At 46.0% G+C, this 13,335-nt stretch overlaps 1 protein-coding gene across 2 annotated transcripts in view; it reads right to left on the reverse strand.

The window, feature by feature from the left end:
* HTR2A (5-hydroxytryptamine receptor 2A) overlaps window positions 1–12,741 on the reverse strand; it is a 70,403-nt gene extending 57,662 nt beyond the window's left edge. Inside the window, exons 1-3 of one of the 2 annotated variants that reach the window (XM_084767886.1) lie at window positions 12,724–12,741; window positions 10,054–11,320; window positions 7,117–7,317 (exon numbers count right to left, since the gene is read on the reverse strand). In XM_084767886.1, coding sequence (XP_084624012.1) covers window positions 7,117–7,317; window positions 10,054–10,465 — 613 coding nt within the window. In that variant the 5' untranslated portion in view covers window positions 10,466–11,320; window positions 12,724–12,741. Of the gene's footprint in view, window positions 1–7,116; window positions 7,318–10,053; window positions 11,418–12,723 lie in introns of those variants that run through there. The other variant, XM_084767887.1, reaches the window with a different exon arrangement.
* Between the last annotated feature and the right edge of the window lie 594 nt (window positions 12,742–13,335).

Here is a 13,335-nt window from a genome sequence, read left to right on the forward strand (position 1 = left end):
TCTTTACAATCCCCACACTTTGTGACCTGTGTTAAAAGTCCTGCTGTACTTCTAGATGAGCTAACAATGCTGAGAGAAAACAAACCATGAGCTGGATACACAGGGCAGATGAGAGAAATCGAGGCTCTTTATGTTCGTTAGTAGAAAGGTTGGTGCAATAAGAGAAATGAGAAGAAAATTTTGGTAGAAATTTGAATAAGTGGGCTAGGGCTAAGGAAATGAAGAAAGCATTTGCAGTTCAGTTAAAAGGGGGAAAGTGGGGTAGCTTGAGAGAATTACAGAAAACAAATGGCAGACACACCACAAAACAGACAACAGGAAAGTAATTATGCTAACTCTCACGGGTGACTGTAGACACAATAAGCTCAGCATTAAAAGGCAGAGACAGTCATGTTTTGAGAAAAAAAATTTGTCTATAAGTTGTGAAATGCATATACGGCAAAGAAACAAATTATGTTAAAATGAAGAGATGGAAAGATACATTGGAGAGAATCAAACAGAAGGAGCCATAGCGGTATTAACGTAGAGTAAAGTGGAAAACCAGTCCCCAAACAGTCTCTGTGAGTGCCGCCCGGGCAGAAGGGAGGGCAGGAGCATCAGGCTATGGGGACCACCTCGTTTCTCAGAACACTCAGAGGCTGAATGCATTTGCAACCATAATATGAGGAAATGAGAGCTGAGGTCAGCGCTCTCAAAGTCAAGACACATCAAGTTTTCACCTGGAACTGTAGAAGGACACAGAAGGAGCCTAAGGACACCACTAGCAACCCGTCAGTTCTTGTGAGATCACTGTTTAAGATAACTAGAGTCTGGTGCCTGCACACGCGCGCGCGCGCGCGCGCGCGCACACACACACACACACACACACACACACACACACACACACCAGGTCTGTTAAGGCCCGTGGATTCCCCTGTGGTGAAAGCCAATATCAACATACTGCCTGGTAGATTTTTACACAAGATAACATGGTACAATTTAAGGAGATCGACTAGGTAGAGCAACTCAAAGAAATGAGGACAGATCGGGAGAAACCCAGGGGTCGGAATCTTCAGATGACTGAGATGCCCAAACACTGGTGAATGGTCTTTGATAGAGGAAGAGGCGGAGACTTACTGCAGAAAACCGAAACCCTGTGAAATAATCACCTGGACAATCTAAGAATCTAGAGGCTGGAGTACGATACGCGAGGGCATTCTAGACAGCTTTGGCAGTAGATTAGAAGTCGCTGATGGCAGGAGGATCTGCGACACAGACTGAAGCCAGAAGAGAACGGGAGGAAGAGAAGTGTGGAAACTGAGCCCCAAGGAGCGTGGCCCAAAGTCTCCATCGGCAGCCTCAGAGTGAGGGCCAAGGGGGAAGGGGCAGGTGTAATAACTGGAAGGCTAATGGAAAAGGAACTTTCCCAAGTGACAACGAGGTGGCATTGAACATCAAATTTAAGAATCCATACAAACCAAGCTCAAGATGAAGACAAAACGAACCCACTTCCAGGCAGCACTTTAGAAAATTGCTAAGATACGGACCAAGATGCTCTAGGAAGCTAGCATAACATGATGCCTCGCTGAACACTGAGAGTTGACCTCTTACAAACAACAAACTGAAATAATCTAGGGTCTCAGAAGGCCATGGGGGAAGTTCTGGAGCAAAGAGACTGATTGTTTCATTTCTATCTGTCTGTCCATCTATCTATCTATCTATCTATCTATCTATCTATCTATCTATCTATCTATCCTTATCTATTGTACTGGGGTTTGAACACAGTGCCTCACACCTGATGAGTGACTGTGCTACCCCTGAGCCACTGACCAAGCTTCTCTTTTATTTCAAGACAAGAGCTCACGAAGTTGCCCAGTTTGGCCTTGAATTCGGGCTCTTCTGACAACAGAGTCTCAAGCAGCTGGCATCGTCAGGTCAGTTTGCATTCTGTACTATACAAAAGTGTGCTTTAGGTGAGGGTAAAATAGAGTGATCTAGAGCAATGAAAAGGGAGAGCAAACAGAAAGCATGACGTTGTAAGGAAGTTCTCAGGAGTGAGGATTATAGACCAGACAGAACTGTAGTATTGAAGAACACAGAACAGTTTGTGGGGAACACACTCCAAGTTCATAGGGCAGCTGGAAAGACACTTTGGGTTTTATTAACCTATGTGTACAAATCAGGAAAGAAAACACAAAGGACCACAGGGTAAATGGGTTAAAATGTTCTCAAAATTTTGCGTTTCCAAGAGGTGTAAAAGAATTTGTTATAAGGCTGTTTATGATTTAAAAAAAAAAAGAGGCATTTGCCATTGCTAAAGGATAATAAGCTTAAAGAATGAAATCTGATCAATCCAAAAGGGGAACAGAAAGAGACTGACTGACATCAACCATAAAAGAACTAAATACTTCAATTAAAAGACAAGGATGGAGGCTGGAGTGATGGCTCAGCTGTTAGGAGCAACTGCTGCAGTTCAGAGGACCCAGGTCCCGTCATCCATGTCAGGCAGCTCACAATTGTTTGTAACTCCAGCTCCAGAGGAATCACACCTCTGGCCCCACAGACACCTGTGCTCACGTGCAAGCACCTACAAGCACACACACACACACACACACACACACACACACACACACACACACACACACTAAAAATAATTTTTTTCTTTTTTTAAAGACAAAGATGGATTGGATTTTTAAAAACTAGGTATCCTTCTATCTTGGTAACACACTTAAAACACAAAGTCACACTTTGACAATAGGATAGAGTGAAATATAGCCAAAAAAGGAAAGAAATCTGGCACAAATACAGTCCCTATGGAGTTGATTTTTTAAGGCAAGAGGCATCACTAGAAATGAAGTGAGCATTTGATAATGAGTAAAAATCAGAATGAAAGATAAAATTTCTATGTAGCTAATAACCATGTATGTGCAGCAAGTGGAATCACTTTTAACCATAAAGAGCCCAAGGCACATTCTTTTATACCTCTTGGAAATTATATATAATATATTAATATACATATAATTATAGGACATATTATAAATTTATTATATATAATACATTAAATGGCACTGTAGAGTAAGGACTAAGTTCTATACAACCCTTTGAAAATACATACTCCTCACTCATGTAAAGACCTCAGAGGAAAAATGGCAGCCTCTGAACTTCATTAAAGGAAGCTAGGAGAAGAAACCACAGAGATGCAAGTTTGACTGTATATTCAAGTTTGGCTCTGTATCCATCAGTTATCAAGAAAACGCAACATTTCAGTAAGCTGAAGAAAAGTTCTGTGATGGATTCCATAAAATGTTTAACTGTCATTGAAAGCAAAGCAGGCAATGTACAAATAGGACTGCCGTAGAAACTATGCGGCCATAGAAACAAACCTGCCCATTTCCAGCAGCATGGATAAGTCTGAAAGGCCTTGCAAGGATAAATGATCCCACTCATACATGGAATTTAAGAAAGGTTGAATTTGATAACAGCTATCAAGAAGAGACTTGATACCCTATGATCATATAGAGGGGGAGGAGGTCCCCCTTAGTCACAGACATAGGGGAGGGGAATAGAGTGAAAGTGGGAGGGAGGGAGGAACGGGAGGATACAAGGGATGGGATAACAATTGAGATATAATATGAATAAATTAATAAAAAAGTAAAAACAAAAAAGAAAGGTTGAATTTATGGAAACCATAGCATGACATTTACTGTTAGCAGGGATTTTAGGGTTAAAAATCTGGCCTCTGGCAGCTCCCAACAAGCCATATGCCAGTTAAAGAGAACTACTCAGAGATGCAGAGGAAGGGGGTTTAATCAGTATGGGCACTTTCTGAAGAACAAAGACTTTCAGTGACCCCCGCCCCCCAAGTCCATCTTTGGACTCCTGACATGAGCCTTAGATTTCAATGGAGGGTAAAAAGTATTGTTAAACAGTCTTGGCCAAAGCATGGTACACTCGGCACTGAGCATCATTGTCCAGGCTCTGGTCTGTCCTGCAAAGTGGGCTGATAAGACATCAGACCAGTGTGAGCTCTCTTTTGGAGATGCATGTCTTTTTCTGCCTGGTACCAGGGCTTCAGTCTTTCCCTTCCCTCAGCATGGGACTCTGGGAAAAATTGATTTCCTGGGCTTCACTGTTTAAATAATCTGTTAACTGGAAGTGAGGGTACAAGCATATCTTCAGGATATTTCTTCTCTGGCAAGAGTGGTTCTATTACCAGAGACAGATGAGCGAATCGGGAGATGCGTTAGTTCAGGGGATCTTGTGAATGGCGTGTGTCGGCATCTGCTAATTTTGAGTTTCACAGCTTGTAGTTTTCTCCATGTTCTGACTGCAGAATAGAAGGCATCTTGGTGAGAGGATGGATGAATTAACTAATTTGATTGTGGTATTTATTTTTACAAAATATTTGTACATTCAATCACCACCGTGTATATCTTGAAATCAGTTGCTTTTGTTGACTATACATGATTAAAACCCACAACAAAACAACGAAAACTGGAAAAAAAAATTCCAGCTGGAATAAGGATCCAAGCATAAAGCCACATGCAGAGCACACTAAAAACCTCAAGGCCAAGCAGAACAGTAGAAACAGGAACAAGAGAAGAAAAGTCAGGAAGAAGTAGAACTGATTTTATTTTTTAGCCTCTCTTGCCTGCTTGCATCTCAGAACTCACCACACAGGTTGTGTGACATCTAGTCTTCTTACTATTCCTCCCTCCCTCCCTCCCTCCCTCCCTCCCTCCCTCCCTCCGTCTCTCTCTCTCTCTCTCTCTCTCTCTCTCTCTCTCTCTCTCTCTCTGTTCATCTGAGTATCAGAACAGAGAGACGATACTTTCTGAATGACTCTTTTTTAATGTGGACCATTGGTCAGCATCCTCCCAACCCATTCCAACCTGTCTCCATCCTGGGATGGCAGCCAGAGGGAGCCAGGGCATCCAGCCTTATTAGGTAATAGATAAAGTCCAGACTTCAGAGCTGGATTGGCCTGAGTTGACTCTTGGCTCTAAGTTCTGCCATCCGGTGTGACGAACTTATCTACAAGGTGACTCAGACATGATTGGGTCTGTGGCAAGGTTCAGCATCTCTAACCTTTGCTACTGGTGCCATCACGAAGCTTGACGGAGATGGGGAGTTGTTGCAGATGAGGGTAAAAGATAACGGACTCTGGGACTGGAGAGATGGCTCAGTGGGTACAAGTCCTTGTAGTACAATAGGAGGACCTGAGTTCGATTCTCAGGGCTTGCGTAAATAATGTTAGGTGGACTACCTGTAACCCCAGCCCTCAGGAGGCAGAGACAGGACTCCTGGAGCAAACCAGCTGGCTAGACTAGTCAAATTGACAAGGCCCTGGGTTCAAGCAAGAGACCCTGCCTCATAAAACATAGATAAACTGAAGAAGATGCTTGGCATCAGCCTTCGGCCACCACATTGAATGTGCACACACACGAACCTCCATAACATACAAACACACATACACACCAAGAAAATGGTGATGGATCATTTCAGTTCTCTGCTTAGCTAATGGGACAGACAGTCTGTGCAGTGAAGGTGGTGTACTGGCTTCATGAGTTGCACCTGACCCTTTGTGCATCTTGTTTCCTTCTCTGGTAATCTGGCTAGTGGCCATCAACCATCACTCTCTCCTAGGAGCACTTAGCCACCTAAGCCTATGGGATCTCCACAGCAGTGACAAGCAGCTTCGATAGGTAGTGAGTCAGACCTGTCTGACCCAGGACACCACAAGTCCTGTGTCCTAAGGATCCCTAACACAGTGGGATTGTCTGGGCTGCTGACCTCAAGGGATAATGTAAGGCTCAAGATGGAAAACAGGAGGCTTTTCCAAAATGTGCAAAGATGCTGTGTAACATCTAATTCGTCGTTGTTACGATCAGAGCCAGAGAGGGTGCTCCTCACTGTGCCCGTGCTCGCAGCACATGTGCACCCCACTTCCTTCTTAGAACATTAATTTCCTTACCTGTAAAATGGAGATCGCGTCACATTAACTCCTGTTATTAGCAGGGAAGAAATCAATGATCACAAACTGTGCTTGCTATTTCTGATAGGCATTTTAAAAGTTGTTTTTATTTCATGTGGAGGGGCATTTTTGCCTACCTACATGTCTGCAGTGTGTGTGTCTTCCTGGTGCTCTCAGAGGTCAGAAAAGGCTGATGAATCTCTTGGATTCAATCATGGCTATGAGCCATGATTGTTAGGTGCTGGCAAGCAAAAAACAGGTCCTTTGCAAGAGCAGCAAGTGCTTGGATGCTGAGCCATCTCTCCAGCCCCATGGATATGTATTTTTATTATAAAGTGGCGAGTTGTATCAAATGAATCCTGAAATTTTAACCTACCATCAAATTTTGCGGTCTCTCCTGAAAGTAGCTATCACATCCCATGGGCCTTAGCAAGCACAGCATTTCTGTCTGAAAAGCTTTGGGACTTACAACAGGTCTCAGGGAAGCTTTGATTACAAACCAAATCTACTGAGGTGACAGGTACAATTGACTTGGCTGCCTGAGAGCTGCCCCTTTAGATCCTATTATGGTGACAGAAGATCAATACTAGGAAGAGGTGAGTGTGTGTAATCGGCCTAACTGAAGTAGGTTGGAATCCTTTGGTGTGGATATTATAGCAGGAAAAAAAAAAAAAAAAAGGCCACAGAGGCACCAGACACCTGAAATGCCCAGCTCTTAAACAATTGTTGCCTCGATCCTCAGCTTCTGCCCTTCTCTGGACCCCCTCCCCGCCCACTCCAAGGCCTATACTGTCTAGGACAAGTGTCCTTGATTCTTCAGCATCCACAAGTCCAGTAATGACAAAACTCAGCCTTCTGGGAGACCCCAGACTTGGAGCACTGAGCTTGGATGTGAGAAAGAACACAGTCAATTTTTACTCAGGCTCTGCGAGGGTGCTTATTCTTACGTGTGAGAAACGATACAAACAGATGCCTGTCAGCCACCGGATTTTCCTTGCCTAAAACAACTCCAGTATTCACGAGGTTGAGCCATACCATGCAACACACGAAACAACAGACTTGGAGCATCAGGTTTCAGCGCAACCAAACAGAACATGTCTCCCGGCAAAGGATGGACTCCCACTTTAGTTTGAAACGCGACCCTATCAGTTGGTCCAGCTTACCTACAGATATGGTCCACACGGCGATGATTTTCAGGAAGGCTTTGGTTCTGGAGTTGAAGCGGCTATGGTGAATGGGGTTCTGGATGGCAACATAGCGGTCCAGTGAGATGGCACAGAGGTGCATGATGGAGGCCGTGGAGAAGAGCACATCCAGGTAAATCCACACTGCACAGAGCTTGCTAGGCAGAGGCCATCGGTACCCTGCGGTGCAGAAGTTTCGCATCAGCAAGCAGCTCCAACGCTTCCTGGCCTGTGTGGTCTGTACCCCGGGACAACTGTTTAAAACTTAGGAATGGGCCTAGGTGACAATGAAGGGAACTACAAGAGACTTTCAACATTTGGACAAATGGCAAGTGTACACCACGGTGGTGCTGATAAGTGCAGGTTTGAATGCCTCTGGCCCATGGAGTTGTATTAGCAAAAAGGGAACTTGCTTGCTTGTTCTTTTTGAATGGGTCTCTTATTCCTGTTCCACCTGGCAAAGCTATTTTTGTTTAACAACTTATCCAGAGGTCTGTTCTGAGTTCTTTAATTGAGGTACCAGTCACATAAGGATATTATTAATCCATGTGATTTTCTCTGGAGTTAAGGCCCCTATGGTTGTTCTGATTTTAGTCATTTTTAGACATGTCCACTCTCACACAGGCAGGCAGTTAGTGGTAGTGTGGCTAAATGGCTTCAAATCTACCTCTAGAATGCCTTTACTTATGACACACAGTCCTCTAATGTTTTATTAAACTCAAAATTGGGGCATATGAGAAAAGGTGAGGACAGTGAAGAAAATCAAGGGTGTCTTCGCAGTTGTCTCCTTAAAATGGGGACCCACCTCTGGCGATTCTGATCCAGTAAGCCTAAGGCAGGCTGGAAGATGCATTTTTCAAACAAAACAAAACAAAACAAAACAAAACAAACCTTAGAAATCATCCTGCTGAGGCTGGTATTGGAACTCCTCCCATTGAGCAGGGAGCTGCTTAGGGCAAAGGTGCAAAGGTGTCCCCTCCCCCATACCCCTCCCCCCATGCCCCATGAACAGCACAATCAGCTGGAAGAGCTTTGGACCAATTAAATCATTCTCTCTGGAGGATGGCTGAAGGTGGGCCCCCAACAGCAAAGAGGTTAGAAACCTCCCAGAGCCTGATACAGGAGGTTTGGCAGGTTCTCTGCTGTCTTAGGAAGATGGAGTATGCCTTGAGGATGTAAACGAATTGTCCTTCTCCTCCCTGTGTGTTTTGGAGAGGACCAAACCCTTGGGTAAACTGTTAGCTAGCTCTGCTAACAAAACGAAGAACGATACTGCATCTGCCTGAAAATAGGAAGGCTGATTAGAGGGATGAGTCATTTCTTTAGGATAGTACCACCGAGCTCAAGCTCAGCAAGCCCTTCTTATGCACAAGTCTTATCTCTACCCTGCTGCCCCCAGGGGTATTCAGAAAAGGAAAGGATGCTGGACCCAAGTCTCACTCCAAGCCTTCTAGTTATCGTCTCATAAACAGCCTATACTGAAAGGCTCTCTTAGCAGTAACTGGCTCTGCTGCTGGAACTGATGTTAGTTTTGGGAGGGATGATGGAAAGCAGATCCTTCTCTCCTCAAAGTGTCCTCCAAGGGATAAGAAGAAAACACTTGTGGAAGACAAATTTGTGACTAGCCCGCTTGGGAAGGTGCAGGACCAGCCTGGTAGGGTCTAGCGGACTCTGGGCGGATGCAGACTGCACACTCAGAAGTTGTCGCTAGGGGGCAGCCTTGTACCCTGAGCTGAAACCAGGGACCTGCTGCACTTCCTACGTGGCCAGGGCTGCCCCTGCTGCCCAGCGGGTCACTCTGCCTTCCTCCTGTGGTTTGGGTTCTTGCAGAGTCACGCCTCCCACCCACAGTAGAGTTTGCCTCTGCGGTCTGGCCAGGGTTTTAGGAAGTGAAAGCCCCTCCCGAGTGGCTGAGAAATGATAAGCAAATTAAATGGAATTATTCGGGTGTGTCATTTGAATGGTCAAGCCCGGCTGGTCTTTACCAATGGATGCTTGCTATTCCTGGCTTGTCTCCTTCCTCCTTGAAGCTTTTCAGGGTTAGGTAGACATGTTCATATTGTAGCCTCTAGGACTTGGCCAGAGCATCCCCCCTTAAAACTGCCCATACCCCTGGTAACTGCTGAGTGCATGTGCCAGCATTCTGACTGAATGAGTATTCGTTCCTTTGCTCTATGTTAGGAGGAGTCTGCCTGTATTACTCATGATTTGAAAGACTATCGCATTCGGCTCTCCCATGAAAGCCGTCCCAGTGTTTGCCGACTTCCTGAGAAGTTTGACACCATCAAACTGGGTTGTGAAGGAAGCAAGACTAAGAGCTTTCAGTTTGTTTTCCACCCTTCCCTAAAACCAGACAGGAGGAGTTTATGTGTATACATTTTTAAAGAGTTGAGGGTGTAATTCAAAGGCTCTCCTTCATATTGGCTTCTTCGGGCTTCGGGGTGGGGGTTGGGCAGTTAAAAACCATAGCAATTCATTTATTCTAATGGAGACTCTGAATATTTTAACATTAAACCCACTCTGCCACTAATGCTCTCTCTGCAAACGTTCCAAGGTAATTGGGAAGGCTTTACCACTCCATTAGAAGTGCTGAGAACTATGTGACAAAAAGATAAAACTGTTCTGTCCCGGGGCTGGCAATGAGCGCAAAAAGCACACAGAATGACAGTTCCGCTATGCTCGCGGAGTATTGGAAATGCAGATGATAAATTTCTCTACCAAAATTTTATCCATTTTAGAGCACAAAACTGAACCAGTGATTATGTTGTCTGATTATTGTTTTTTTTTTCTCAAGTAAAATAGAACTTTAAGACTGAAACAAAGGTGCCTTTCTCTCCCAAGCCCAGGGTCCCTCTGCCAACAGCATGCACATGCTCTTTTGGGGCTATAATGGGGACAGCTGACATGCTAACTCACCGTACAGGATGGTTAACATAGACACCGGCATGACAAGGAAACCCAACAGCATATCAGCTATGGCCAGTGACATCAGGAAATAGTTGGTAGCATTCTGAAGCTTTTTCTCTAGGGACACAGCCATGATGACCAGTATGTTGCCAGCAATGGTTAGAACAATCACGACAGCTGTCAATAAAGCCGACCAGTTCTTTTCCTGGCGATGAAGAATAGACAGGCATGTCGGTGGGAGGTACCCTTCGCAGGAGAAGTTAGTTCTGTTCCCAGCATCAATTGTCCAGTTCGATGCCTCAGAGCTGTTAGCGTCCCTGGAGTTGAAGTCAGGACGGTAGAGCCTCGAATCACCATCTAATTGCATTAAGGAGTTTGGGATTGAGCTCAGAGAAGTGTTGTCTTCGCAAAGAATTTCCATGTCTAAGCCGGAAGTCGTGGCAGACGAAGTGTGCGGAGAGATTAAGCAAGTCACAGCCAGGGCTCACCGTTCATCTTCATGTCCTGGCGCTAGGACGGGGCTGAAGCCGAGACCATGCGTGGTGACTCCTCTCGCTGCCTTTTCCTCTCCCATAGTAAGAGTTACAGGGGTGTGATGGCTCTTGTGTGCCTCCCCTTCACAGTGCTAGGAAGAGTCCACCGCTGGGCGGTAAGTTCTCACGGAAGCAAAGGCAAAAAGGCAGCTTTGAGCATTTACGGTCGCCACTGGGCTCCTGGTTAAGGAAGAAAAGTTTTGCAACCCGTGGAAATCTGTTTGAGCTAATTGTCGGGCTGTAGATGCTGCCTTCACGACTTCAGCCATCACAAAGTTAAAACAGCATGCAATCCAAAATAAGGAGGGAGGGCTGTGTGCCCTCTAGATTAAGGATATCAATTAAAAACCTATGCAGTGTTAATACCATCGTAGTTGGAAATACTCGGGTTAACCCTTCTTAGTCTCAGGCAGAAACCCTGCAGCGGCGGTCAGGAATTTCAGCTTGCATCTCTCTCTCTCTGGTTTAGTTAATGAAAGGAAAACGCGTCCCGAAGAGCAGCAGGGAACTTTCCACACCAGAAATTCTCACGGCAATGACGGCATCCTGACCAAGCGTGACTTTAACCAGAAAGAAAATCCCATAGCAGTAAAAGACAGCAGCAGCCCAAGAACTTACATTCATCGTCGCCAGGGTCCGCTCTTCTGTGACTCGCTTGTCGCCTGGTGACTGAGCCGGTGTGGAATCCCCCTTCTTTGAGCCTCCAGCAGCATCAGATGATAGTAATTTGATTTCTGTCTCTGCTGATTTCAAAAACTGCATACCAGTTCCAGTATGGTTGAGGTCTGTGCTGGCTGTCTCTGCCGCTGCCACTGCTCGACTCCGGGGGTCCTCCCTCCCTTCTTTCCTCCCTCCCTCCCGGAGCGAGCTGCGAGCCTCAGCGAGGAGGGCGCTTGGTGAGGAATCAGTCGCCCGGGAGCCCCTCTCAAAGTCACACAGAAGAGCCGCAGGGAAAGTAGGGAGAATAGCCTGCACCTACAGGCTCCCTGGTTTCCAGGCGAATAAGCAAGCAGCTCCGGGAAGCCTCCTTCCTCACACCTCCCTCTGTCACAGTGTCATACCCTGCAAGGTGGTGAGAGCCAGGAAGGGCGGACCAAACAGCCCCCACCCCATTCCTCCATCTGCTACAGGTTAATTGGGAACTTTTGCTTAAAAAAAAAAAAAAAAAGAGCGAATGGAGAGACAGCCAAGTAAGACAGATTCTTAATAAGGCAAGTGGTCGCAAGGCGGTCAGATTATACGCTGAGGGGGTAAAGAGTGAGGAGAGAAGATAAATAAGGCTAGAAAATGCCCTAGGATTTGGAAGCATCCAGCACTCCTGTCCAAGCCAGGGGTGATGTGTCCAAGAGGGATGGCTGACCTCTGCAACATGAGTTCAGAGGAGCCAGGAAGTCTGTGGCAGTGACTGATAAACTATTAGAATACTTTTCCGTTAGTTAAACGTATTTAACACACACACACACACACACACACACACACACACACACACACACACACACACTATCGCTCTGTGTACGTGTCACTTAGCTAAACTTATTTTTTTCTTCATCTGAAAAAAAAAATCACCAAGAAGTAATTGAAAACTTCATGTTAGAATATGAAGGTTTTTGTTCTAACCCCCATCTCCCCCCACTCTCCCCCCGCTGCTGCCCTCCCCCCCCCCCAGCTAATGGCAAGGTGATTCCTGTGTAAAAGAGGCCCTTTCCACGTGGTTTTTAAGGGAGGTAGATGTGCTTATTACATCTATGGGTAAGACAGTGGGTTATTTCCTGAACACGAGGGGCTATCTGCGGGTTCTGTCTATCCGGTTTTTCTCCTGCGCGTTACACTCTCCAGCCAGCCACGCCCATGCCTTCAATGGGTTGCCCACCAAATCCGCATGGTAGTGAGCTGCCTTCTAGATCCTTCGTCTGTGACCCAGGCGACCTTGTCGCTGTCCATCCTGAGCTGCTCTCTCAGGGCTCATTGCCACACGTCCTCCTGGCTCGTGGAATCATCACTTATGGTTCCCCCCAGCCCTTCCCTCCTCCTCCGTGCCTGTCTCTCTAGGCACCCAGCATTCCCTCTCATCCACGCACACTTCTCAGCTCTCCTCTGCTCAGCCCGCAGTGAGGAGGAGCCCCACATCACTTCTCGGATTGGCTACCTGTCTGTCACTAGGATGCTGGCCTTCTGCGTGGGATGCACGCTTTGTGGGGTCAGCGTTGGACAGAGTTGGTGGGGAGTCACTGTCCGTTGGTTTAGAATCCTAGCGTTGTAACTCTTATAACCTAACGCAGTTGCCTTTGGAACCCAGTGTTCTTCCTTGTCAACCAGGGTGATATTAGCTTCATCACTGGGTCATAGTGAAGCATCAGATGGCATGCACAACTATTTAGCCCATGCCTGGCTTACAGGATGCTCTACATTTCACACTAGCCATTTTATTCCTCTTAAAGTTATTACTGACTGTAGGAAAAATAAATCATTACCACCCTCTTGTCTGTATCCCTTATCACTTCTTTGAGGGGGTACACAACTCTTTTCTTAGTCTGCTCATTTTCAGGGGCTCCTACTTTCAGGTCTAGACTTCCATAGCTTTCCTATGGGCACCCCAGTCTGCAGCCTGATCTTTCATGGTTCTGTTGTTGCTTTTCATGTGTGTGCTTGTGGTTCCTTGAGACTGGAGCCTGGACGGCTCTCCCTCTCTTTCTGTATTCACCTTGTGAATTTCTAAGGTGCAGCTTCCAAGTTGAGAACCCCAGCTTGGCCACTTGTT

This window comes from Acomys minous (genome assembly GCF_964271855.1).
Source record: "Acomys minous genome assembly, chromosome: 18".
NCBI lineage: Eukaryota > Metazoa > Chordata > Mammalia > Rodentia > Muridae > Acomys > Acomys minous.